The sequence below is a fragment of the Gorilla gorilla genome, chromosome 6 (assembly GCF_029281585.2).
Source record: "Gorilla gorilla gorilla isolate KB3781 chromosome 6, NHGRI_mGorGor1-v2.1_pri, whole genome shotgun sequence".
Lineage (NCBI taxonomy): Eukaryota > Metazoa > Chordata > Mammalia > Primates > Hominidae > Gorilla > Gorilla gorilla.
Genome location: NC_073230.2, coordinates 146,739,992 through 146,766,493, shown reverse-complemented (window position 1 = coordinate 146,766,493; position 26,502 = coordinate 146,739,992). Strand labels below are relative to the sequence as shown.

General features: G+C 39.3%; 1 protein-coding gene across 9 annotated transcripts in view; it reads left to right on the top strand.

The window, feature by feature from the left end:
* DGKI (diacylglycerol kinase iota) overlaps nucleotides 1–26,502 on the top strand; it is a 470,612-nt gene that overhangs the window by 191,461 nt on the left and 252,649 nt on the right. For all 9 annotated transcript variants that reach the window (XM_063708791.1, XM_055347199.2, XM_031013291.3 and 6 more), the window contains 2 exons: nucleotides 638–694; nucleotides 9,972–10,037. Coding sequence is in view for 8 of the 9 variants with exons in the window: in XM_055347199.2 (XP_055203174.1) it covers nucleotides 638–694; nucleotides 9,972–10,037 (123 nt within the window). In the remaining variant the exon portion in view is untranslated. The remainder of the gene's footprint in view (nucleotides 1–637; nucleotides 695–9,971; nucleotides 10,038–26,502) is intronic.

The following is a 26,502-nucleotide window of genomic DNA, read 5'->3' as shown; positions in this document are numbered from 1 at the left end:
GGAGACCATCCTGGCTAACACGGTGAAACCCCGTCTCTACTAAAAATACAAATTTAGCCAGATGTGGTGGCACGCACCTGTAGTCCCAGCTACTCGGGAGGCTGAGGCAGGAGAATTGCTTGAATCCAGGAGGCGGAGGTTGCAATGAGCTGAGATCACACCACTGCACTCCAGACTGGGTGACAGAATGAGACTCCATCTCAAAAAAAAAAAAAAAAAAAAAAAAGAATAACTCTGTTGTCTTTGAATAATTGTCATAATACTAAAAAAACTCAAGTTTATATTTTCTACTTTTACAATCAGAAACCCAGCTGGGTAGTTTAAGCTGCCAGTATCTTTCCTCTGGCTCTTTCTTATCTCAGTTTCTCAAATTTATGGTGTAAGAGCATTATCGTTTAAAGATACTTAGATTTCATTTGTGAGAATGAAGGAAAGGGGTTGGAGATATAGAATCACCTGGGATCTCTGTTGATTATCTAATGTGATGATTTCAAAAGACTAAGAAGAGTATTATTCCTTGTTCTTTGGAGGTTTTGCTTTTCAGTCTCAATATCTGTCACTGTTTTTTTTTTTCAGGTAATTCAGTCTAGTCTGATGCTTATCTCTAATATAATATACTTCTCTTTTTGAATGACAGATTAATTTCAGATGTAAACCAACATTTCGAGAAGGAGGCTCAAGGTCACCAAGAGAAGTGAGTATTTCAGAGCTTGATTTCAAGTATCACCTTTGATTTCTCATTGATTCAGTGGATTCATAGATATTCACCAGGGAATAAAAAATAAATTCTATCTCTTTCTGTTGCATGCCAATTTTTTGTTAACACATCAATAAACACAATCAATAAAATCTTCAAGTCTTTTCAACATGTGCACACTGGACTTTATTCTCATAAAATGTACTGGGGAGTTAAGGTCTTACCAAATGAACCAGAGACTAGAGGAAGGTGGTAGTGATAGAATTGAAGGGGTAAGAAAGAAATAGACTTTTATTATTTATTTATTTGGAGACAGAGTCTCGCTCTGTTGCCATGTGTTCTGGTTGATTTTAAGTGCATTTTTCAATTTTGAGTGGGTATAAGCCATTCATGGGGCAGCACAGTAACTGGTTATTCCTATGAGCCCTGGAGTCAGACGGTCTGCTTTCAAAACCAGCCTTGATGTGTGTGATCTTGGGCGTCTCACCTAAGCTCTCTAAATCTCAGTGTTTTCATTTGTTAAGTAAATAAATAAATACATCATAAGCTAGAACTGTATTCAGTTCTCAGTCCCTGACCCTCCAGTCTGGTCGTGAAGATAAACAGGTAAAGAGGAAGTTAGAGTGAAGAGTTGTTACTGATGTGTTAGTGGGAAGCAGAGGTATGACAAGAGGAGACAGCACTTATTTCTTCACATTTTATTTAGCAGAGACAGCAAGCACAGTTCAGGCAAGAACCCTCCTGTGTTATTCTGGACAGTTTAGCTCCAGGCCCAAAATTGCACTCCCTAATCAGTGAAACAAAAGCCTGCAATGAGCAGAACCTGTCCTCCTAGAATGTAGTTCAGCCTGCCCAGCAGTCACTCACTGCCTCCCAAACATTACCATCTTATATGGTATCCTCCTTAAGACAAAGTCTGGTAAAAATGATTTCTGATAAGCATACTTTCTCAGGGAGACGAGGTTCAGTTTCACTTACAGATTTACCCCTTGGAAACCTCCCCAGCTGGTCTACTCCTCAGATCAGCTCTGTGTGTTAACAAGCAGGAAAGAGAGGAGAGGAGTCAGAGAAGGGGCTTCCTGGAAGAGGCGGCAATTAAGCTGAGACCTTAAGGAGCTAACTAAGTTAAGTGAGAGGAGGGTGGTTAGGAGGTGAGTGGCAAGAGCCTTCTGGATAGAAAGAAGAGCACACAAGTCCAAGTGAGAGAGGGTGTACTGAGTAAGACATGAGATCTGAGATAGCAAGAGCTGGACCTTGAAGGTCCTTGTAAGCCATGCTGCAAGTTGAGTGTTTTATCATCAGGATAGTTGGGAGGTGAGCATTAAACTACTTTAAGCCAAATATTGTTCAGGCTGCAGTGTGGAGGAAATACCATGCAGTTCAAGAGTTGGAGGCATAGAGACAACTTTCAGAAGCCATGCTAGTAATCTAGGCAAGACATAATGGTGACGTGAACTAAGAGTAACGTTGGTAGATATGAGTTTGAAGGAAACAAAATTGACAGGATGTAGTAATTGATTGGATTTTGGACACGAGAGGAGCCCAGACTAAACCAAGCTCCTGCTAAGCGCGCATGCGCACGCACACACACACACACACACACACACACACACACACACACACACACACACACACACACACCTGAAAAACTGATTAGATGTTGGAAAATGAGTTGATTTGAGGATGGGCTGGGGAGGTAATGAGTTTAGTTGTAGAACTGTGAAGTGTGAGGTATCCCTGTTGTCCTCAACTGGAGATGCCCAATAGAAGGTTGAGTGGGTATATGAGTTTGGAGCTTATGAGGAAGACTGGGCTGGAGGTCAGGCATTGTGAGTCATCAGCCTATTTACACAGTAATGAAAGCTGTGGGAATAGATGAACGTGGAGAGTGGAAATAGGAGATATCTGAGAATCACAAACATTTAAAGAGAGTTGATGAAAAAAGACAACATGAATATGAATGCTATAATTGCTAGTGACAATGCAAAAGGATTGGGAGAACATGTGGAAAGAGAGTAGGTTGGGATGGAAGTTGTAGAAAGGGAAAAACATAGTTGTCCCCATCAGTTGTCTTCTCCCACTGTGTTTGTGCAGCATAGCAGCAATAGGAAGGTTGTGGGCCATGCGCAGGGTGAGGAAAGCAGGAGAAGAATGATAGGGCTGTGGTGCCTCAGTGCCACCCAGAGTGCAGACAGTGTGGGCCAGAAGGTAACTCAGTGGTGACTCAATTGAAGGAGGTGCTTTATTTAGGAAACTAGAAGGGGTTGTTTCAAGTTAAGATGGAGTCTATGACTTTCCAACCAGGGGATTCATATACCCACCTTTAGCTTCCTGCCCTCCAATACGTATCTCTCTCAATTGATAGGTCAATGTGGAGGCAGGGGAAGAGAGAAAGAGAGACAATTTTAATCGTGCAATTTTTCTAATACAAGATGCTTTTGGTTTTCATTAGTCTGTACCACTTCTCTGAAGCTAGACCTTCCATAAGGGTTTTGGATATTCTCCCTTGTCTTCTTATCAAGGACTTGAAATTCCTTTCTTTTATATATTTTCATCCCCTCATTTCTAGATAATTTCTATCAGCATAAACGCGCTCTAATAATTTCTATCTTTAAAAAAACCCAAAAACATTCCTTAGCCACCAACTGTGTCTTACCTACTGCTCTAATTCTCAGTTTTGTGGTCACTGCCAAGCTTCCAGAAAGTGTTAACTATATAAATTATTTTCAGTATGTCACTTTCTAGTCATTGTAACCTGTTCTGATCTGATATCTACTCTATCCATTTACTGAAATTGCTTCTTTTTTCAGTGTTGCCTATGATCTCCTATATGCTAAATGTATTAGGTATTATTTATTTTTCTGTTCTTTCCTTATCCAGTCTCTCAAAAATATTCAAGATACTACATATTCCATCCTTCTTGGAATGCTCTCCTCTCTTGGCTTCTCACATCACCCTTTCCTAATTTTCTTCTTGTTTCATCAGATGGCCCTTCCTATTCTTTTTCATTGCTTCCTCCCCCAACCTCTGCAAAGCCCTCTGAGCTTAGTTCTTTTCTATGTTCTCTTCTGTCTGCCCACTCCTGTTAGAGGAGCTCATCCAGTCTCATGGCTTCAAATACCATGTGGGCTGACAACTCCTAACTTTACATTTCCAGTCTGCCCTTCTTGGAGTTCCACTTGGCATGTCTTTTGAATGTATCACAGTCATCTCAAATATAGTACATCAAACACTAGACTATTTCCATCACCATAAAAATGATTTTAAGAAAATCGTATGCACCTCAGGAAATGAGATGGCTGTTAATCTGGCTTCTCAACTGAGAAAACTGGGGAGTCATGTTTATTCCTTCTCTCATAGACTCCCCACATCTAATTCATTTGCCTGTCCTTTCAATTTTATTTATAAAATATATTTCAAATCCATCCAACTGTCGCCAATTCTGTTATCAGCACCTTAAACTAAGATACTGTGACCTCTCCCCTTTGACCAATGCAATAGCTTCATGATTCTTCAGTTTTCACTTTCAATCCACCCATGATTTAAAGGAGTGATCTTTCAAAATGAAAATCAGATTATTAGGTTGGTGCAAAAGTAATTGAAAGTAATGACAAAAACCACAATTACTTTCGAGCCAGCCTAATATAATTTTCCCTGGCTTAAAACTCTCCAATGGTTTCCATAACTCTTAGAGCAAAAGCAAACCCTCTGTCTTGGCATGAAAAGGTCCACATTGTCTGGCCCCTGCCTGCCTTTCCAGCCACCTCCAGCTCCCACATGAACTTTCTTTCCATTTATGAGGCATATACCAAGATATTCCCCACCTTTGGATATTTGTGTATTTCACTGCTGTACTGAAAATCTCTTTGCGTGACTGTTTCTTACAGTTACGCCTCAGTTCAAATATCATCCCCCTCAGCCATTGTCTTAGTCTGTTTAGGCTGTTGTAATGAAATACCATGGACTGGGTGGCTTATAAGCAACAAAAATTATTTCTCACAGTTCTGCAAGCTGGAAGTCCAAGATCAATGTACCAGCGTGGTCCATTTCTAGTGAGGGCCATCTTTGGGGTTGCAGACTGCCACCTTCACATTGTATTCTCATGTGGAGGAAACAGGGTGAGAGAGCTTTCTGTGGTCTCTTTTATAAGGAGCCTGATTGCATCCGTGAAGAGTCTACCCTCATTACTTGATCACCTTTCAAACGCCTTACCTCCTATTACCATTGCGTTGGGGTTTAGGATTTCAACATAAAAATTTTGAGGGGACACAAACCCCAGTCCTTTGCAGAGGTCTTCCTTTACAACCACCTTTAAATACATAGCATATTGTTCTTTATCAAAGTATCTTGTTCTTTCTTTTCAGGGCACTTTGTGTACCATAATAATTTACACATATTACTGTTTGCTTGTCTAAAGAATATCTCCCTTCTTCAGTGTAAATTTTGGGAGATCACTCCTAGATTTTGTCCTAAATTAATTGCACCAAAACACAGAGTATGTCACTGATGGATATCTGCTGACTGAATGCATTTACAAAGGTATTCATTTCTCCCAAAATGTTTAGGAATTCTTAGTCTAAAAGGACATTTTGAAGATGAAACTTATGACTCACTGACTATGACCCATTTGATATTCTTAATTAAAAATTAAGAATTCTTACTACTACTAATTCAGATGTTTATTTAGTAAATGAAAGAACATTTGCTTTAGAATTAGTTTGACCCTAGTTCAAATTATACCTCTGCTTCGTTTCCACTAAGTGGTAAGAGTCTCTGGAGCACAGATTGTTGGTCACTATGCCCTGGCATTTGCATAGTGCCTGACATGTGACAAGTTTTAAATAAATATTTGTTGGAGTCATCTAAGTTGAATCTTTCTGGATCTCCTTTTTCTTAGTCATAAGCCATAACGGACTGGGTTATGATTTCTAAGATCCTTTCAAACTCTATGAAATATATATATATATATATATATATATATATATATATACACACACACATATATATATACACACACACACACATATATATATACACATATATATATACACACACATATATATATATAAAATTTTTTATTTCTATAGGTTTTTGAGGAACAGGTGGTATTTGCTTACGTGAGTAAATTCTTTAGTGGTGATTTGTGAGATTTTGGTGCACGCATCACCTGAGCAGTATTTACCAAACCCAATTTGTAGTCTTTTATCCCAGTTCAACTGGCTGTTTGAAAATAGCCAAGCAATTGTATTGTGTATTTTTGCTAACAATACTGAATATAAGCCCTGAAATAATGCATTACCAATATTTTAACACCTGTAAGTAATAGCCCTTTCCTTGCCCAGTACTTGAAGTTGTTTATGAATAATTCAGAAGTTATTGACAAGCAATAAAAAGGTTTTATGGTGTTAGAAGCCTTGCTTTGCTATCTTAACAACAATATATCAACAGTCACATTTGCAGTGTTAAGGATCCTGAATCTAGTATCAGTTCAGCAACTTAGGAGCTCTTAATAATGGTCAAAAGAAAAGAGTGTGAGAAATTAAAGCACTTGGGATATGAGGATTAAAATAAATGATTCTATAGTAACTCTTTTTCCTTATCGATGAAGGCAATTGATGATCCTCCCCTCCTCCATGGTAACTATGTGATTTAATCGTCAAAGAAATTAGGTGGATAATTCCATTCAATTCAACACACATGTATTGGATGTTTGCTTTGTTCAAACTATAATTAAGCAGCAGTAGAGTAAATTTATATTGGGCCTAAAAAGAACTCTGAACAGAGGGATGCTGGACATCTCAAATCACAAAGCTGTAGTTTGGAGACAATTACTCATTTTCTTCTATGATAGTGATTTTGTATAAGTTAGTTTATCAATCCATGCCTTAGTTTTCGGCTTATTTTCTAGGAAGGATGATATTAAAAATATTTAATAAATGGTAGAGCCATAGAGAGTAATATTTAAATAATAATTTTTAAATGTTCTTTTTTATTCCCTGACTAAACTATATGATATTCTACACCTGCTTACCAAATTATATACAGTAGTCCCCTCTTATCCATGATTTTGCTTTCCAAGGTTTCAATTACCCAAGGTCAACCACAGTCCAAAAATATTAAATGGAAAATCCCAGAAATAAACAATTCATAAGTTTTAAATTGCATGCTGTTCTGAGTAGCACGACGAAATCTTGTGCCATCCTGCTCTGTCCTGGGATATGAATCACCCCTCTGTCCAGCATATCCACTACCTGCCCATTCATCACTTAGTAGTTTTCTCAGTTATGAGATTGAAGAATCGCTGTATATGTAAAGTTTGGTACTATCCCTAGTTTCAGTCACCCACTGGGAATCTTAGAACATATCTCCTGGGAAGAAGGGATAACTGTGTGTTGCAGTGCAAATGATGAAGTCAGTGTTAAGATTTCTAAATAATTGTTGATTTATGGACAGTGTTGGCTGACTCTTTTGAGTAGAGCTGTTACTTGCTAAATGATCCCATGAGTCAGCCATGATTTCACACAGGTAATTGCATCAAATGTTTCCAACATGTTTCTTCTTAAATTGATAGTCATTAGGTGATTTATAATCTCAATAACTACAGATTTTTTTCTGAACATCAATGATATTGTTCCTTTTCCCTCGGCTTCTGCTACACTAACAGCAATTATATTACATTTTTCTATTCTGTATGATACTGTCTGACATTTTTATATATTCAATATTTCTACTACTGACTGTCATTGAAATCATTTGTTGGTGTGTCATGTTGAAGTAGCGTGAGCCCTGTCTTGCAGAACAGAGGAAAGGCACAGTGACACAATGGTAAGGGCACAGATTCTGCTGCCATCCCATCTGGGTTTGGACCCTCACTTTGACCTTTACAGTTTGAGTAACCACTTCTATGCATTAGTTTCCTTATCTGTGAAATGAGAATGATGTTGACCATTCAAGTCAAACCCTCTGATAATGTGCACTACTGTAGTGCGAATTGGGATATGCTGCAGTTGGCAGCTGGCCCCGGTTCTCCCTAACCCTTATTCCTAAGCAGGCAGTGGACTAAGGTTCTCATCTTATCCATTGAGTAGGCAGATGCTAAAGGTGTCAGCAGTAACCTCAGCTGCAAAGTAAAGAGGTAGAGGGTCCAGTGCCTTCATCCTCAGTAGAATTTTTGCACTGAACTGATGGGATAGATACTGATAACTGGGCAGGTTATTCTGGAATTGCTGTCACTTTCTTGAAAGCCACAGCCAGCCACAGGACCGAGAATTGTCCATCCATGCGGATATTTAAGATTGTATGACAACCACCACCAGCTGGGCCCAGCCCAGCATTCTGAGATTCTTTGGGGGAACCAGTAACATTGCTCAGACAACATGATTTGTTTTCAGAAGAGAGAGATCATTGGAATAGGATCCTGGAGACCTATTATGTCAGAAATTAACATTATAATTGCTTAATAATGAGGAGGTAGAAGTGGTCTCTAATGTTGAGGGGATGCAAGGGAGGAGTCAGATAGATGGTAGGGGCACTAAACTGCAATTTCCCAATCAACATATATTTCAACAACTCATAGGATTTTCTTGATACATTCCAACTAAGTGGCATTTCTACTCATGAAAATTCTCATGAAGATTAGAAGAATTATTACTTATAAAATATTTTTTAAAGTGCATGGCTCACAGTACTCAACAAGTATTAGCTATTATAATTAGCTTCTTTCTTAGAACAATCTAAGCTTGTGTCTTTGTTTTATTAAACTGTGGTAGTAGGAAAAGAGACAAACATTAGACTAAATTGTGGGACCATTGTACTTATTTATATCTGATTATAGTTAAAAGACCATTATTCCTCCAGGGTCTTTGTTTAGTTTTAGTTTAAGTGGATTTGACATTATTAAGAGAGATAGAGGTGGCATTTCAGTATTGATGATGCTAATGCTTATTAGTGGTTTCTTGTCACTCTGAATTTCATGCCTTGATATATAACTTTTTTTCCCTCTACGCTGATCTATTTTCTGTCCATCTGTACTTACTAATAACAGTGCCTTGCATGTAGGAAAAATTTGAATAATTGAATATATATTAAAGTGGTTTTTAAAGGGAAAATAAGGGTTATGGCTAGACCCTACAGTAGACATGTTAGAATTAGATAAAGTGTGTTTTCCCAGAAAAGGGCAAAAGAAAACAATGAGTACTTTAGGGATATTGGTGTCAGAGGGATGAGTTGTTTGTAAGTTATTAGGGCTTGCCTGCATTCCTAGTCCTGAGGATGACTTTCTTGTAATGTATCCTGAGAACCAGTGGTGAATGGCGCTGCTTGACTCTGCCCCAGGAGTGCTTGTCTACTTGGGAGGAAGAGGACTTTCTGTGTTTCCTACAGTCTGAGACAAAGATAGACCTTGAAAGCTAATCTGTAATAGTTCAAGGTGCCCAAGGATGGTTTAAACACAATACCATTGCAAAAACATCATCGATATGCTTGTATCTCTTGTCCTTGACATCTCTTGCCTTCAGCTTTTCTCTTTCTTCACTCTATCTAGTGAATAATTCTCACGTCTATGTCTTGTATTAGGAGATCTCTTTCTGAGAGTTTGATCTACATTATCTCTAGCTAGAATGTTTGGTATAGTGTCTGCCTGCCACAGATAAAGCACTACGTACCTATTTGTTAAATTGAACCTGGATATTGTTGTTTCAGCTTCTCCCCTTCACCTTTCCACTTTTGTTTGGATATTTCTTTTACCTGCCTCAGTTACCTCCCAGCTCAAAGTCCTCTACTGTGTTCACAAATCTGCAAAGTGTTTGACTAGTAAGACAGTAGAGTAACTGCAATCTTGTTTGGCCACTTGCCACTAGGAAGACATGGAGGGAGGGCATGAGAAGTGGAATCTACAGATATGAAAGATCTTTGGGGATGGAGAAGTAACTTAATTTGTCCACGTAAATTCATGTTTAAACAAGTCATACCCATAAATATTTATTTCTGGGCTCATCTGGGCTTAGATCATGGTTTATATAAATCAATAGTATTACCACATTAAAAAATGAATCTTGAGGTTTGCAAATTAAAACATATTCAATCAAGTGCAGTAGCTCATGCCTGTAGTTCCCACTATTCAGGAGGCTGAGATGGGTGGATTGCTTGAGCAGAGGAGTTCGAGGCTGCAGTGAACTATGATTATAGCACTGCACTCCAGTGTGGGTGACAGAGCAAGACCCTGTCTATAAAAATAAATTTTTAAAAATATTCATTTAATTTTGTTTTCCCACAGAATTTTGTACGTCATCACTGGGTGCACAGGCGTCGGCAGGAGGGGAAATGTAAGCAGTGTGGTAAGGTAAGAGCCCAGCCGCCTCATGGCCTCGCAGGAGGCTCCCCAGGCCTCTGCAAGCAACTGAGGTAGATGAGTCCTATCCCCAAATCCAGTGTTCACTACATCAGTTCCTTTCTGAAAGACCTTACTTGTCCAGGTCTCCTTAAGAGGCATTGTAGTTGTTCTAGAACTCACTGCATGAGGCAATGGTATTAATAAAAAGAATTAGCACATTTTAAGATACGTGGATGCATTCTTACAGTGAATTTCATTGATGATTTTTGAAAACATAACTATTTTGTGAAAATGCCTTCATGAAGACAACTGGCTCATCATACTTTGGCCAGTAGCAGCAAATCAATGGGTTTGAGCAACACTACATTTGCTAATATAAAATTGTGTTTGGGTGGAACTGTTTAGGACAACATGGTCAGAAGCTAGAAATGTGTTGCTCCCTTGGGACATTATCCAGTTCATGGAAGAGATGCCCTTTTTATTTGTGGTTATTTATATCTACCTCCTCTGTCATCATGACTGGTTATAGGTCCCTCAGGATGCAGTGCCACTTGGAAAAGTGAGCTGGAGCAAGGGGTGGGGGTGTTATGATTGTATACTATTAAATGCCATAGATTCCATGTGTCATTGACCCCAACAGATTTGGGTTATAGCTTTTTCCAATGTGCAAAGATCTACTTTAAGGATGACAGGGTCCTCTGAGAGGGTTAAACTGGTGGTGAATATCACTATAAGTATGTATAGTGTGATTCACCACCAATTTAAATGACATTAATAGTAAGCTGATGGTCATCAGTAAAGGGAAGTTTTGATTTGGCGGAGAGCAAGATAATTTGGGGAGAATATCTTCCTAAATAATTAACTATTCCTCTGTTTGTTTATTCATGTGACTCCTTTGGGTCAAGCATTGGTGTGAGCTGGCCAGTGCAGCATTTTTGACAGTAGAGCAATGCAAGGAAATATTGGCTACCTGAGGTATGGTTGTGGAGGGTGAGGGAGGGAGATTTGGAAAAAATTGCATTAATTTTGCTGTTTTGCCCAATGCCTGGGAAGAAAATATGCTGTAACCATTGGTTACGAAGGTCTTCTTTGGAAGACTACACACCTTAGCCTCCAGGGCATAGGCCTCCATTGTAACCAGTATTTTGTTCTCCAGTTCAACCCTTGGCTCTCAGTTGGTTCTCTTTTATCCTGTAAAGAGGCTGAACAAAACAGGGTGAAAGAAGGGTGAAATAAAACAAAGTAAACAAGGCGGAAGGGGGGAGTGGAAAGATTTGTACTGATTCTTATTGGCCATCCTACATGTCCTGGGGAAAAGGAGGTCACACCTCTACTCTCACATGACCTTTCTTTCTTGGGTCCATCAACCTCTTCCAAGGTGTTGCCTTGGGGCTTATGGATTTTCTTTTACTTCAAGAATCATCGACTGTAACTTTCCCATAAGTGTGCATGTGTGTGTGTGTGCATGCACGTGAGGGTAACAGTATGCTGCAGCCAGGCAGGCATAGCCATTTTTTGGGTCAGAGATGTAAAGAGTAGTAAGAATCTGGATGAATAGGTCCTTCACTTTGGAAAAATATCTTCACTGGAGCCCAGTAGCTGGCACCACCTCAATAATGTAAGCCTTAATGGAGTGGGAGGGATTTTATTAAAAGAAAATCAATAAACACTTTATGCTTTGAGACAAGTGTTCCCTAGTGCCATATTGCACTCTCTTCTGGCCTGTTGTTGGCATGGTCAACTGAACAGGAAGAACTGGGCTTCTTCCACCCTGAGTTGCTGTGTGTCCTTTCCTGCCAGTGTTCTCAGCCAGCCATCATGCCATGAGCACAGCTCGCTGCACGTCCGTGGTCAGTGGGGAAGTCAGTGATCCAGCTTGTCACATCATGTTTCAAAAATATTGCACTATTATAGTCATCTCTTGTGTTTATAATGCAGCTTCTCCATGAATTCTTCAAGACTCAAACAATTATGGGATGGGTGGGATTGTCTCCTTGCCACATAATAAATTACCCTTCCTTGGATTCCAGCTTCCACCCTGGACAGGAAAGCTATGGCTCTATTTCCATGTACAGATTAAGTAATGAAAATTCACTCCAAACATTGGTGCTATACATAATTTTCATTAGTAGTGTTCTACCTTCTTATTCATATTCATAGACTTTTAAACCTCACTCCATCCCCCATACACACACACACACACACACATTATTCCATAATTTACTCATTGGGATGGAGTGAAGAATAATTGCTTCACTTAGCAAAACTTTTTTTTTTTTTTTCCAACTGATGGCTTGCAAACTTTACAGATTTTTTAGGAAGTGTTTATGGTTAAAGAGTGTTTGTGGTTTCCATTTCTACTTTTAAAATAAACAATAAAATGATGTTTGGACTGATTTTCTCTTGCCTTAAATATGTGTTTGGCTGAGTGTGTGTGGCATTTAACAGAGATCAGATGAGATAACTCATGATTTAATTGCTCAGTTCCTTTAACGTTAGCCAAATGCCTCAGGCTACTAGGTTTATAACCCTTCTGCGGTTTTTCATTGTCATTCATAGTCCTTGATTACATAAGAGTCAGGGTCAAGGCAGAAAAGAGACAAAATGCTCAAGTTCAAATTATGTAATTTGATGAGAGTTTAATGAGGAGAATATTTAAAATGCGTGAAAAGCATGGGGGGTGGTGGGTGGAACCACAAGAAAAAATGGAGAACACTGTGACTAATGTTAGAGAGCTGTGGTCAAGCTAAGCCTGAAGAGGTGAGGAGATGGAGAGGACCCCTTCCCAGGAGCTTCAACTTTCAGTCACAAGACTCAGTCAGCCTGTGGTGACCTACAGCCTGCAGAAATAGATACCCGGCTCCACATACCTTCATGTTCTAGTGGCCAAACCCAACAGAAACCATAGCACAAGGGATTGTTTGATGCAATCCATAAAAGCCAACTCTTTACAATGAGTCATTGAGTAGAGAAGGATGGAGAGTAAAACTTGAGAGGCAGATGAAATTGATCTAGCACATATTGTTTAATGCAAACCTGTAGTCAATCAATGGTTGGAGGCAGAATGCATACTTTTGCTGTAAACGTGTCTCTGATCTTCACTAGATCTACACGTTGCCTTCATTCAGTCAAAATTTATGAAACACCGAGTTGTCTATAGTGCTTCAAAAAATCTATATTCAAAAACTATAGTAATGATTATGGCTATTTTGACTCTTCATTTTTTGAGGGAAGCAAACATCCAAACCTAGCATTATGGTAATTGTGAAAATATGTTTGTAAATCACAACTTAAAAGCTTATCTTTTATTTCTTCATATGTAAAAGTTATAAAAATAAACAAGCTAACTTTTTGAAAATCAAAATTTAAAAATTTCCAACATCAATTCTTGAAGCCAGTTTTAAATGCAGTATGCACATTGAATATCCCTTATCTGAAATGCCTGGAACCAGAAGTTTTTTGGATTTAGATTTTTTTCGGATTTTGGAACATTTGTATATACATAAGATATCTTGGGGATGGGACCCAAGTCTAAATATGAAATTCATTTATGTTTCATGCTACACTTAAACACAAAGCCTGAAGGTAATTTTATACAATATTTTAAATAATCTTGTGCATGAAACAACGTTTTTACTACGAGCTATCACATGAGGTCAGGTGTGAAATTTTCCACTTGTGGCATCATGTTGGCACTCAAAAGGTTTTGGATTTTGAAGCATTTTGGATTTTTGATTTTCAGATTAGGGATGTTCAACCTGTAATACATAGTTAAACTTTGTCTACATTTTTTATACTGTTCAGTTCCTGTATTAGGCTGTTTTCATGCTGCTGATAAACACATACCCGAGACTGGGCAATTTACAAAAGAAAGAGGTTTATTAGACTTACAGTTCCACGTGGCTGGGGAGGCTTCACAATCATGGTGGAAGGCAAGGAGGAGCAAGTCACATCTTATGTGGATGGTGGCAGGCAAAGAGAGAGCTTGTGCAGGGAAACTCCCATTTTTAAAACCATCATAGCTCATGAGACTCATTCACTATCACAAGAACAGTGCAGGAAAGACCCGCTCCCATAATTCAATCACCTGCCACCGGGTTCCTCCCATGACATGTAGGAATTGTGCGAGTTACAATTCAAGATGAGATTTGGGTGGGGACACAGCCAAACCATATCAGTTCCCTAACCAAACATGCTACATTAATATGAATTATTTGTCCATAAATATTATGTATTTTCATATATTGTTTAAATATCATGCTGTGTTGATTAAATGGGAAAACATCAAAACTACTCTTTATTTTTAGTAAATATTGTTAAAAACTAACTTGAGAGTGAACTTAGGATACAATATGTAAATTATACACAAAAATGCCAAAGTGTTTAAAACTAGTTCATGGGAGTGCAGTTGGGATATTACATGGGTAGTGAAAGGGATTACAGAGTATAAAAATAATGGAAAATACTGACTTGGGCCTTTCAGGAATGTCCCCTTATCAACTTAAAGCAATGTACTCTACTAATCTGAAAATGTGTACCCTGGGAGTTAAGGTTAAGGACAAGGAAGGGAAGTTTAAGGGTGAGGATCCATGCACTCACTGGGCAGGTTTGGTTATTTGCCTCTCTGTGTGTTTGTGCAGCTATAGCAAAGGAATCCTCTCCCAGTAGCCTCAGGAGGATTACGAGTAGGTAGAGAGAGGGCAGTACAAGGGCAAGGAATCCAGGATGCTCCATAAAGCCCCTGCCCACATGAATGCTGGAAGCCTGGCCCTTCTCTCCTTGGCTGAGTATCAAGAAGGGGGACAAGGACAACCACTGTTCTACTCTCTGCTCCTATGAGTTTTGACTATTTTAGATTTCTCATACTAGTGGTATCATGTAGTGTTTGTCCTTCTGTGTCTGTCTTATTTCACTTAAGTGTAATATCCTATAGATTCGTCCTGGGAGGGGGAAATGGGGAATTATTAGGCAAAGGGCACAAAGTTTCAGTTATGCAAGCCGAGTAAGTCCTAGAGATCTACTGTACACCATAGTGCCTGTAATTAACGATACTGTGTTGAATACTTCAAAATTTCCTGAGAGGGTTGTGCTGTTAAGTCTTCTTACCACCAAAAAAAAAAAAAAAAAACTAATAATAAATAAACAGGGCAGGAAAACATTTTTGGAGTAATGGATATGCTTTTGTCATGGATTGTGGTGATTCATGGGTGAATACTTATCTCCAAACTCATCAAGTTGTATACATGAAGTATGTACAGTTTTTTAATGTAAATTATACCCCCAAAGAATTTTTTTTAAAAGAAAAGAGGATGGGGGCTGAAGGGTCCTTGCTGCAGTCCCCAGTTTTCATCTGTAGAACCATTTTACTACTGTCACTGCTCCCTGGGTCTTTGGTGTGGTCACTATCCTGGTCATCGCAGCAAATACAGTGCCCTGGTCACTCTGGGGCCCTTTGTTCTTTCTTCAGTAGTTCCTGCCCACTTGTCTACCTTCTTCTGGCTGCTGCTGCTGGGCCTGCTGGTACTTGTGAACCCAGATGACCTACACGGGGAGCAGAGGCCCAAACCTCAGGCCAGGGTGGCAATGAGGACACTTCCTGTCATGGTGTTCAGGTCCCAGGTACACAAGCAAATGAACCCTTTGCTCCCTGATCATGATGGGGGACATGGTCCCAAAAAGTTCCAGGTACACAAGGTCCCAGTCCCAAAAGGTTCCAGGTACACAAGCAAATGGCCTCTTTGTTCCGTGATCAGATGGTCCTCAGAGACAAATGGCTTCTGTCCTTCTTCCTCAATTCCTCAGCAGGGCTGATTCTGCTTCTACATATTTACCCTCCTTTTTGGAGAATCTGGCCCAAGTCATGTGTCTCATGATAAATCTCCGGTTTTGATTCCAGTCTTTTTAAGGGACTGATCTCATCGCATATTTCATATGTTTTTGCTCTCTCTGTTGCTGAATTTGATTGAAGTATAAACTAGATATTAGCAAGTAAAAACATTTTATCAAAATGACTATTTCAAATATAGTAATTTAGGTGTAGATGAACAATCAGAAAAGCAAATCCAAACATTTTTGAAATCTTTGTGTTCTTCTCCTATTTAGAATTACTGTCAGATAGATGAGATCATATATGTAAAGCAGTGTATGGTAAATGTGCACCTCATATTTGGATGCCAGTTGAGGAGAGCTAGTTTCCTCATGAAAAGCAAATCAATTATAGACTATGTACAAATAATAAAAAATTTAGTATTTTTTAAGAGAGAAATTAGAAATATATAGCTTCTCTGCCTTTTAAATTAATAAGGCATATAAAACTGAGAAATTATAAAAGTATATAAATACAACATAAATATCTCTGTATAAAATATATAATTAACATGTTATTATAGTTATTTACATTTGTATATGTGTATATATGTATATCTATGTGTGTACATATGTATATCTGTGTGTGTACATACGTGTGTGTATATATATATACACATATATACACATATATATGTATATATAGTTATTCTTGCCAGATAAGAGACTGAAAATTCATAAAAGGGCAAAAGTTATTTACATATGTATATATGTGTATATATGTGTATATATCTGTGTGTGCACCTATATATCTACGTGTGTACATATATATGTATATGTGTGTGTGTGTATATATATATATCGCTATTCTTGCCAGATAAGAGACTGAAAATTCATAAAAGGGCAAAAATAGAAAAAAAAAAGAAGCATTGGGGAAATGAAGAAAATAATGACATTTAAGATAAAAATTGGAGGAGGAACATGAACAAAATGTATATGGAGAGGAAAGAAGAGACGAAGAGGTGAAAGGTGAGAAGCAAAGGGACAGAAAGGTCCAGAGAGCCACCAGCAAATGAGTAAGAGTATCTGGAGAATGAAAAGGAGGAGTTGTGAAGCCACCAAGCTGATATTTACAAGCTGAGCTGTGCTCATTCCTGGGACACACTGGGATTCCCTAGGGCAGGCAGGCTTGGAAAGGGGTAAGGGAAGCAGTTCCCAAATCCTCATTCACTGTTTGTCTCTTTATTAAAACCTGAATCTGACCTGCCTGAGAACACTTTTGTGATTCTTTGTGCTGACTTCCCTTTCCAAATTGCCTTTCTTCAATCCGCTTATGACGGAAATCATTCTTCTCAGTCTTTGCCCCAGGTGTAAAAGCCTAGGGATGTCAAATAGACATGAAATATTGATGTCAGAAAAAAATCTCCTTTAATTAAAAAAAATGAAATGAAATATGATTTCAAGGAAGAAAAAGAAATGATATAAAATTCTCTCTTGTTAAAGAAAAAGCATGTTTATGTATTCTTTAAATTGACCACCACGGTGATGAGCAAAGCCAGTGCTTAGTTTATTTATAATCCAGGCAGAGAAATATGAGCTGAATAGTTAGCTGAGAAGCAAAAGTCAAGGTTCTGCTGATTAATAATTGGAGCTTTCACTCCCTATAGGGCAGGATTAATCCAAAAGTACATCCACAGTTGATTAAACAAGTCAGGTAAGTCTAAAAGTACCTTCAAGTTGGTTTAACAGTTGGTTAGGAAAGTTTTTTATTTTGATGAAAGTCTAGTAAACAGGTGTAATTGTTGTTTATTAGTTTCAGCTGGTTAAAAGCAATTTTGGTTTAAACACAGCATTCCATTTTTATATCTACTAGGCAAGTGGTATTGTTGAGAGGACAGTTTTCCTTTTACATGGAAAATGTTTCCTTTTTCATTGTCTTCTCCAGTAAAAAGATAGGCATATTATTACCTTTTCAGATCCAAACCATTATTTTAGCTCAGGGTTCCCAAGAAACGGACTCTGAGTTGAGATTTATGTGCATGAAGTTTATTGAGTGATCTCAGGAGTGACACCGGTAAGGAAGTAAAAGCACCAGGACTGGGTAGAGGGAGGTGTTGAACTGTGGGGCAGTCACAACAGAGGCCTTAGCCAACTCCACGGGGAACTGGAAGAGCCCTTCAGAGTTACCCGGCCTTGACCTTGGCCTTGACCCACAACTGGGTGAAGGCTGTCCTAGGCTGATGTCTTCATTCATTGCATTGCTATAAAGCAATACCTGAGGCTGGGTAGTTTACAAAGAGAGGATTATTTGGCTCACAGTTCTGCAGGCTGTACAAGAAGCATGGCACCAGCATCTGGTGAGGGCTTCAGGAAACTTCTGCTCATGGTGCAGGGGGAAGAAGGAGCCCTGAGTGTAGAGATCACATGGCAAGAGAGAAAGAAAAGGGGTGCCAGTGTCACCCAACAATCAGATGTCACTGGAACTAATAGAGAATTCACTCATTGCTGTGAATGCAGCACCAAGCCACTCATAGGGGATCTGCCTCCATCACCCACACACCTCCTAACGGTTCCCACTTCCAACACTGGGGATCAGATTTCAGCAGGAGATTCTAGAGGGGACAGATATCCAAGCTGCATCAGCTCAAGTGACTCTTTTAGGCTCAGGGCAATTCCTGAAGATGGGAGGGTGACTCATTTGAAGACCTTCAGCTTCTAAGACTCTTCTCAACTGAGGGAATGAGATGAGTGGCTCAGGCCTGAAGCAGAGTTATCTGGGTGGAAAGCCACAGTATTCAATACTGTCCATTCCTGGTGCTACTCAGAGTCCCTTGTTTTGTATCATACATTTTTAGAGCAGCTCTTCCAGGGTTCTGATTGGTCACATTTCCTGGGAAACATAGAAGAGGAAGGATATGGGATAAACTATAGCCCCCATGGTTGCAGCTGGTCTCACATCTGCTACTGATATTCATCATCTCTCTCCTCAACCACTTATCCTGGATTCATCTCACTCTCAACTAGTGCCTCTGGTCTAGGTGACCTACCTGGTAGGTGGACCAAGACCGTTATCCCTCTGCAGTCTGATTCCCTGGTCTTGGCTGCTGCAGTTGTCTATTTATTATTAAAATTGTTCATAGCATTACAAAGCCTGTCCCAGTGGATTTCCTGGTTACCAGATGTATTCTTCCAGCTTCTGTTGTCAGGTAACAGCTAGATCTGTGCCTAACGATCAGGATCAATTACTCCTGTCAGGATGCTGGCTCCTTTCTGTGCCTGCTAGTCTCTTAACACAAAAATTCCACAGTAACTGGGTGCAGCAGTAGCTTAAAGTTTAAGAGCTTCCTGTTAAGTCCCATGACGAAGAAATTCTCCGTCATGGGATTTAGACCCTCAAAGCCCGGAGCTCTGGGGACCAGAAGCACAAACTCCCCAAGTGGGCCACAGTAGGCATAGGCACTGCTACTTCCACTCACTGGTTTCTCTATTTCTGTATTTTGTCATGGAGACACAGCACCATGAAATGATCATAGATTTAGTGAGTAAACATATTGAGTCTGGTGGATGGTGCTCATGGGATATTTTCTCAAAGCTGAAGCCAGTGTTATATTTTCAAAAGATTATTCCATCTCTCTGCCAGGCCTGCATCTTCTGGATGGTGTAGGCCGTGATAGTCCAGTGGATCTCATGGTCACATGGCCGCTTCTGCACCTTTATGCCATAAAATAATTTCCCTGGTCTGACACAATGTTGTGCAGGATCCTACGTTCGTGGGTCACACATTTCGTAAGCCCTTGCATAGTGGTGCTGACTGAGGCCCTGAAGAAGGGAGAGGTAAGCCCATATCCTGAATATGCATTGATTCCAGTCAAGATGAGTTGCTGCCCCTTCTAAAGCGGAGGGGCTTCAGTGTAATCAGTTTGCCTCAAAGTAGCTGGTTGTTCTCGCTGAGGGATGATACAATATTGGATTCTCAGCTTTGGTGTCTTTTGCTGGCAGGTTAGAAATTCAGCAGTGGCAGGAGCCAGCTCAGGTTTGGTGACTGGCCACCCATTCTATTGGACCCACATATAGCATCCATCACTCCACCAAGGGTACTGCACTTACAAGCCCATTGCACTATCCGTCAATGGGATGGCTCATGACACAGTATGGTACCTGCGTTGTGTCTAAGATTTTCGTTCATACAAAGGGAAAGCTCTCTGGTAGGAATTAATGTGCAATATCAGGATTCTTCACTCTTTGTACTTACTTTCATATGTCCTTCCTTATACCTCTTCCCTAGACCTCCTGTTTCCCTCCAGGCTAACCAGCCTTGCCATTTATCACTGCCTGTGCATCATTATATATTCTATGTCAAGCCACCTATCTTTTCACATAAATGGGATGACCATTTGCTTCACCTGAAGTTATGCCCATGAGGAGGATTTCTTATTATTCCTGTCTCTAGGACCCACTCCTGAGTAGGCTTCAGTGCAGCAGTAGTTTACTTTTGGCCTGGACGTATATACCAAGTTGATCCATGCATGAACCAATCTCAGCATTTTCTTCCTCTTTGAGCTCGTCATTCAGTACTCCCATTTTTCCAGAGGTGAGTTGAATGAGAGACCTGGTACTGTAATAATAGTGGATAATGTGGGTGATCTGAGCCACCTACTCATGCATCCCTGGTACTGCTTGTTCCAGATCTCAGATGGTCCCACTTACTATAACAATGGATTAAGGCTGGGCTCACTCAACCTTATGACGTAGTGATCTGACAGAACTCAGCTCATGACACCTGATGATTCATGGACAGGTATTTCTCCACCAGAGCACAATAACCTGCCAGAAAATATTTTTGAAAGGTGTATAGTTCCCTCTTGCAGATAGCACAACCTTGTTTCAGAATCCTAGAATCTGTGTTGATTTTCCTATTGGTGCTTGTTATAAACATCACAGGGCATCTTTTCTCCTTCTCTAAATTTCTAATCACATGGAGTGACAGGGATTCTTTCATTGCAGGCTGGACCTGCTGCAGCACCGTTTCATGCTCTGGGCCCCATTCTAAGCTGGCAGCATTTAATGTCATTCAGTAAATGGATCACATTCCTAAATGTGGAATGTGCTGCCTCCAGAACCCAGAAAGGCCAAATAAAGTGCTGTGTTTCATTCTCAGTGGTTTAAATTATGAAATGCAATAATTTTTTCTTTAGATTGGAGAGGATATTCTAGCATACCTTGGACTGCTGACCCCTAGAAGCCTCATTGACATGGGGGACCCCTGACTCTTCATAGGGCTTATCTCCCACCTTCCTTCTCACCAGGAGCTCCGATGTACCTTCCACTTCTTGCTCATCTGCTTTAATGTGATGCCGCTGATATGGTGGACCAAATGATGTTCCACAGAATGTTCACACAGTTCAGGTTCCTTTGCATTATATCTGGATAACATTCAGGAGAGTTGAAAGCCCTGGTACATGCCTGTAAAAATGTACTGTTAACCCTGAAAGCACTTGCAAATAGTTTTGAATTCTCCTTTCAGAGAGGGATGGAAAAAATTCATTTGCCAAATGTCATGTACTTAAGGCTGAAATATTCCAAATTTGGCACAGTGGCTGCAAATAGAGTGTACTGGGTTGAATTTGTGATATTCAGGCACCATTCTCCAGTCTTTGGTTTTATGGGATCTCAGCTGGTGAATTAAATGGGGATATGTTGGAGTACAGCACCTCTGCCTCCTGCTTCCTTTAGTCTTTAAGGGTGGCACTTAGATAATTTTGGAAATGTAAACACAATACCATTGTCAGAGCTTTCAAAATTAATATAAATTTAATGCCTATTACTTCTTAAGAATGTGACATTGATTTCGATTTAGTTATGGCTAGAAGGATGGTTTGAAGCTTTCACTTGGGCTTCCTCTTAGACAACAGACCAAGAAACCAGTCTTGGGGTTGTGCCAGTTTCCAAGTCTGTTCACTCCACTTACACAATTGAGGACAAAGGAAATTAATACTGATGGATTTGTGGAACCAGTAGACTCTCTGAAAACCAGCCCTGGTCTAGGACTCCTGCTGCTTTTTTTTTTTTAAGGAAGAGTTTCGCTCTTGTTGCCCAGGCTGGAGTGCAATGACGCAATCTCAGCTCACCACAACCTCCGCCTCCTGGGTTCAAGCAATTCTCCTGCCTCAGTGGCCCAAGTAGCTGGGATTACGGGCATGCGTCACCACGCCCGAGTAATTTTGTATTTTTAGTAGCGACAGGGTTTCTCCATGTTGGTCAGTCTGGTCTTGAACTCCCGGCCTCAGGTGATCTGCCCACCTCAGCCTCCCAAAGTGCTGGGATTACAGGCATGAGCCACTGCACCTGGCTGGACTCCTGCTTTTTTTTTGTTTGTTTAACTGGGCCTCATGTTTGTTTGTTTGTTTGTTTGTTTGTTTGTTTGTTTGAGACAGAGTCTTGTTTTGTCACCCAGGCTGGAGTTCAGTGGCATGATCTCGGCTCACTACAGCCTCTGCTCCCTGGGTTCAAGCAATTCTCCTGCCTCAGCCTCCTGAGTAGCTGGGACTACAGGCGTGCGCCACCACGCCCAGCTAATTTTTTTGTATTTTTAGTGGAGACGGGGTTTCACCATGTTGGCCAGGATGGTCTTGATCTCCTGACCTCGTGATCTGCCTGCCTTGGCCTCCCAAAATGCTGGGATTACAGGTGTGAGCCACCATGCCCGGCCTGTATCTTTATTTTAATAGGGGACCATTAGATACCTGGTGCTGCTTCATACCCAGGGTATACATGTCAACTTGTACAGTTGTCCATTAGTCTTTAGAATATTTGGACATTTCTCTCTCTCCTCAGCATACAACTACCCAAGTTAATGGATGTAGGTCCTTTTAGTTAAAGACCAGAAAAGTGTTACCATAGACTCTTGCTGTGTTGTTGTAAGATTCTTCTCCTGGGGACTTACCCTCTCCTTCAATCAATGGATTCTGTCTTTGAAAACTAGCTTAGGTCGAGAAACAGAGCAAAAGATTATGACTTTTTATTGCAACATCTGCCCTCGTCTCTCTTGATCATCCATTCTTGATGTCTTCTGATTCTATTAATTGAGGAATGTCTCTTTTATCTGATAATCCATCTTTCTTGTAGGGATGTCATGCTATGTTAACCATTTCCATAGCTCTCTAGGTCAAGTCCCCTTGCAACTTCAATCTTACAATAAGTGCACCCACTTTGTTTTGATGGTTTAGTGCTATTATTTTAGAATTCTATATTCCAGTTACTGTCAGAGTGCCCAATCTGTAAGGTGTTTCCTAGCATCAGGTCTAACCTATGAGGGAGAGCCACCTCTGAGCTTCCCAACAATGTTGGTGCTCTTCTCACCAGCACATTTCTTATTGCTTTGGTAAATGGAGTGTCCTTTGGGCCTCTGGCAGATCATAGTCAACTGATGGGCTTTTCAGCTGTACCTAATATAGCAGCTTTAGCCTGCCTAGTTCTGAGATTTGGTTTGCTTCTTCCTCTGTCACAGCAATTCAGGCATTTTTACTTTACTTAACATGGTTCATTTTTTTTTTGGTTCAAATTTTCAAGAGGCACCCTGGTGTTATCATCTTCTAGGGTTCTTGATAATGTGTTAAATCCTCTATTATAGTTGAGTGCTCCCACAATGGGAAATTCTCCTTTATCCAACTCTAAGTTCTGCCCTTTTTCATCCTTCACCCTCAGGATCCAGTCCCCCACACTCTCCCATTCCTGCTAGTACATAGTGATTAGGTGCTGCAGCTAGTTCTTTTGAGATGTAGTTTTTTTCACTCTTAGCATCCTCTTCACCTTCCCTGATCAGGCACATTGCTCTGCAAAGATTATTAGATCATTTGAGGTACTACTGGGAAGAGTAGATGTAGTAAAACCCCAAAGTGAAGTCAAAACTATTTCTAGAGAGCAGACTCTTTTCTCCCTCTAAGGCATATATTACATGCTAATGTCACCTTGACATAAACTCATGAAGCAAGGAGGGGCACAATCTGAGTAATTCTGGGAAATTTTAAAGTCTCCTTCTCAGTTGTCTGGGAGCTAGTATAGCAAAATAGTCTATGTTTACACAAAAAGGAAGTGTAGATAATTCTACCGGCAGAAGAGCATTTTCTGCAATCAACGAGCTAAGGGTAAAGAGTAAAGACAATTATTTCCTGTAATGTCACACCATCGGCAAGATTATATGTTAGGTGGCTTAACTGATTTGTCATTGGTAACTCTGTTAACATCAGTCCTATCTTTTGAAAATATTTAAACTATTTTAACTAGTCTTTTTTTCAAAAAAAAACCCTGCTTTGTGAATATTATTAGCATTAAAATGATAATTTTTATTGGTAAGTTTATTATGAGTTAATCAGAGGCGGAAATTAATTTTCATGGATCGGCATTGTCATAATGATAGCTAGTTGCCTTACTAAGATAATACTTTCGTAAAAGAAACCTTCCTGGTGTTCTAGGACAAAGATATAAACCCAACAGGTAAAGGTTCATATATGATTTTGGCCTGATTGAATATAGCACTAACTATCTGAAAAAATATTTTTGTCCTAATATCAGGATAGTCATAGCAATATGAAATATAAATATTATAGCTAAAAATAGTTAATGTAAATTAAAATGTACATCAGTTGCCATTGTTATAGGTGTCTATCTCAATTCCAAGGTCTTGGGTTAAGTTGTCTATTTCCACGAAGGCATCTGCTTCTGAAATGAAGATATCGTGGAAGCTATGCCTTAGTTGTTTCATACAGCATGACACATTTGTGGTAAGAGTTGTTAAGTTGTACTGAGAATCTTGTGCCTTAAATTTTTGATGTTTTTCCCCAGAAGACTGAATGATCTATAGCTTGCAGCAGGAGCCTTCAGATAAATGAATGGAAAAAGCAAAACCTTTCTCAGGATGATGGGGGTGATTGGCTTTGATTAATAATATATTGTGATTACCAACAATATTAGAATGGAGGAATTTAGAATACAGAGGGGTAAAAAAATGTCAATCTATGGGCATAAATCCTTGATTCCTCTGGAACAGGAAAATATTATAGACAGTAAGGGCACTGACAAACTTTCAGAGTCTTTTATTAATGCCATAAAAGATATTGTAATTAAATCCAAGAGACATGCATTTAGATTTTTCAAAGATGATTCTAATAAAGTAACTATCTAGATTCACCTAATTTGCAGCACTGTCAGAAATTATAAAGATGTTGTTTACTATAATCCAATATAGATGAATATATATGTTTACATTTTGAAGATCTTAAATATTTATAACAATTTTAAGACTAGTAAAATTTGTATAGAAAATTTAGGAAATTTAGATAACTTAGGTTTTCTATGGGTAAATAAACCCTAGTTTTGCAAAGTCTAGAATATTATGCTACCATTTTTACACTGTGAGAAAACTATGAAAAAGGCATATTATCAAACCAGCCTAATTTTCAAGGTTTCACATTAGTCACATTACCAGGCAAGGGTACACGTATCAGCAGAAAACTAGGCTGAATAATTTGTTGAAGGAAAAAGCCAATAATTTGTGTATGTATTAGGGATTTGGTTTATGGTGGGTTTTGCTGGTTAAAAACTGAAGGCTACACTCTGGATAAGACAGATATAGTCTGTAAGTCAGTAGATAGTTGGTTAAAACAAATGCCACTTTTTATCACCGAAAAAAGTTTTCAATTAGGTTGGTGTGGGTCTGTACCTGGGTCGCGTGAAGGTCTCAGTTGCTTATCTGCTTCCACTGGTGGAATGCCCAAACATCACAGTTGTTTGTCAACTTCGGAGGGTTGGAAGCAATTATGTTGAAACACCACAACCAGTTTGAGGTCTTCTAGCAAAGTGAAAATGGAAAAATTGTCTTGACACTAGTGTGTACCAAATCACTATGTTATTGCTATCCCATAGAATACCTTTATATGTGGTCCAACAGTTTCATTTTAAAATTTTCATCTTATTTTGCTAGAAACTTAACTTTGCCATTAATTAAATGTATGGTAAACATTTTAGAGATGAAATATAAAAGACATAAAAGTACTTTTTTTTTCAAAAATCATAGGAAGGATTTGTGTAGAAATGTTTGGAGTTCTGTGTTTTAAGATAAATATTAACGAAAGCAAATTGAGTCAGTCTTATTTTATAATTCCATGGGGTTGTCCTTTGTAATACTTTATGACCCTTGGACACGCTAGTGGATATGGAGAGGTTTATTTTGTTGTTTAAAGTTTTGGAGGTAGGAGGAATATCAACTCTTGTGTTGGATCAAATCAGATCAAATAGGGAATCAGCCTATGGTCAGAATATTCTCTCACCCCAAACAAAGTTAAATACAGAAATAATGAAATAAATTCAGCTTATTTTAAGTCAAGCCCTTTTTTTCCTGGTTTCAGCCAAGGCTGTAAAACTGAGTGCCCTTTGGTGCCTGCCCTAGATGACAGAAGAAGTCAGAAGGCAACAAAACTTTAGTACTCAGAATAAATCTGGTTTAAACTTTATTCCAAAGGCTCAATTTGATTGAAAAATCCCAAAGAACAAAAAAAGACCTTATTCCTCAATGTTCTTGGTATTTTTAATCCTGAAGTCAGTTGGATCCAAAGCATCTGGCCTCCCATCCCTATTTTCCTCTTTGACAGTACTGAACTAAACAGCTCTTAAA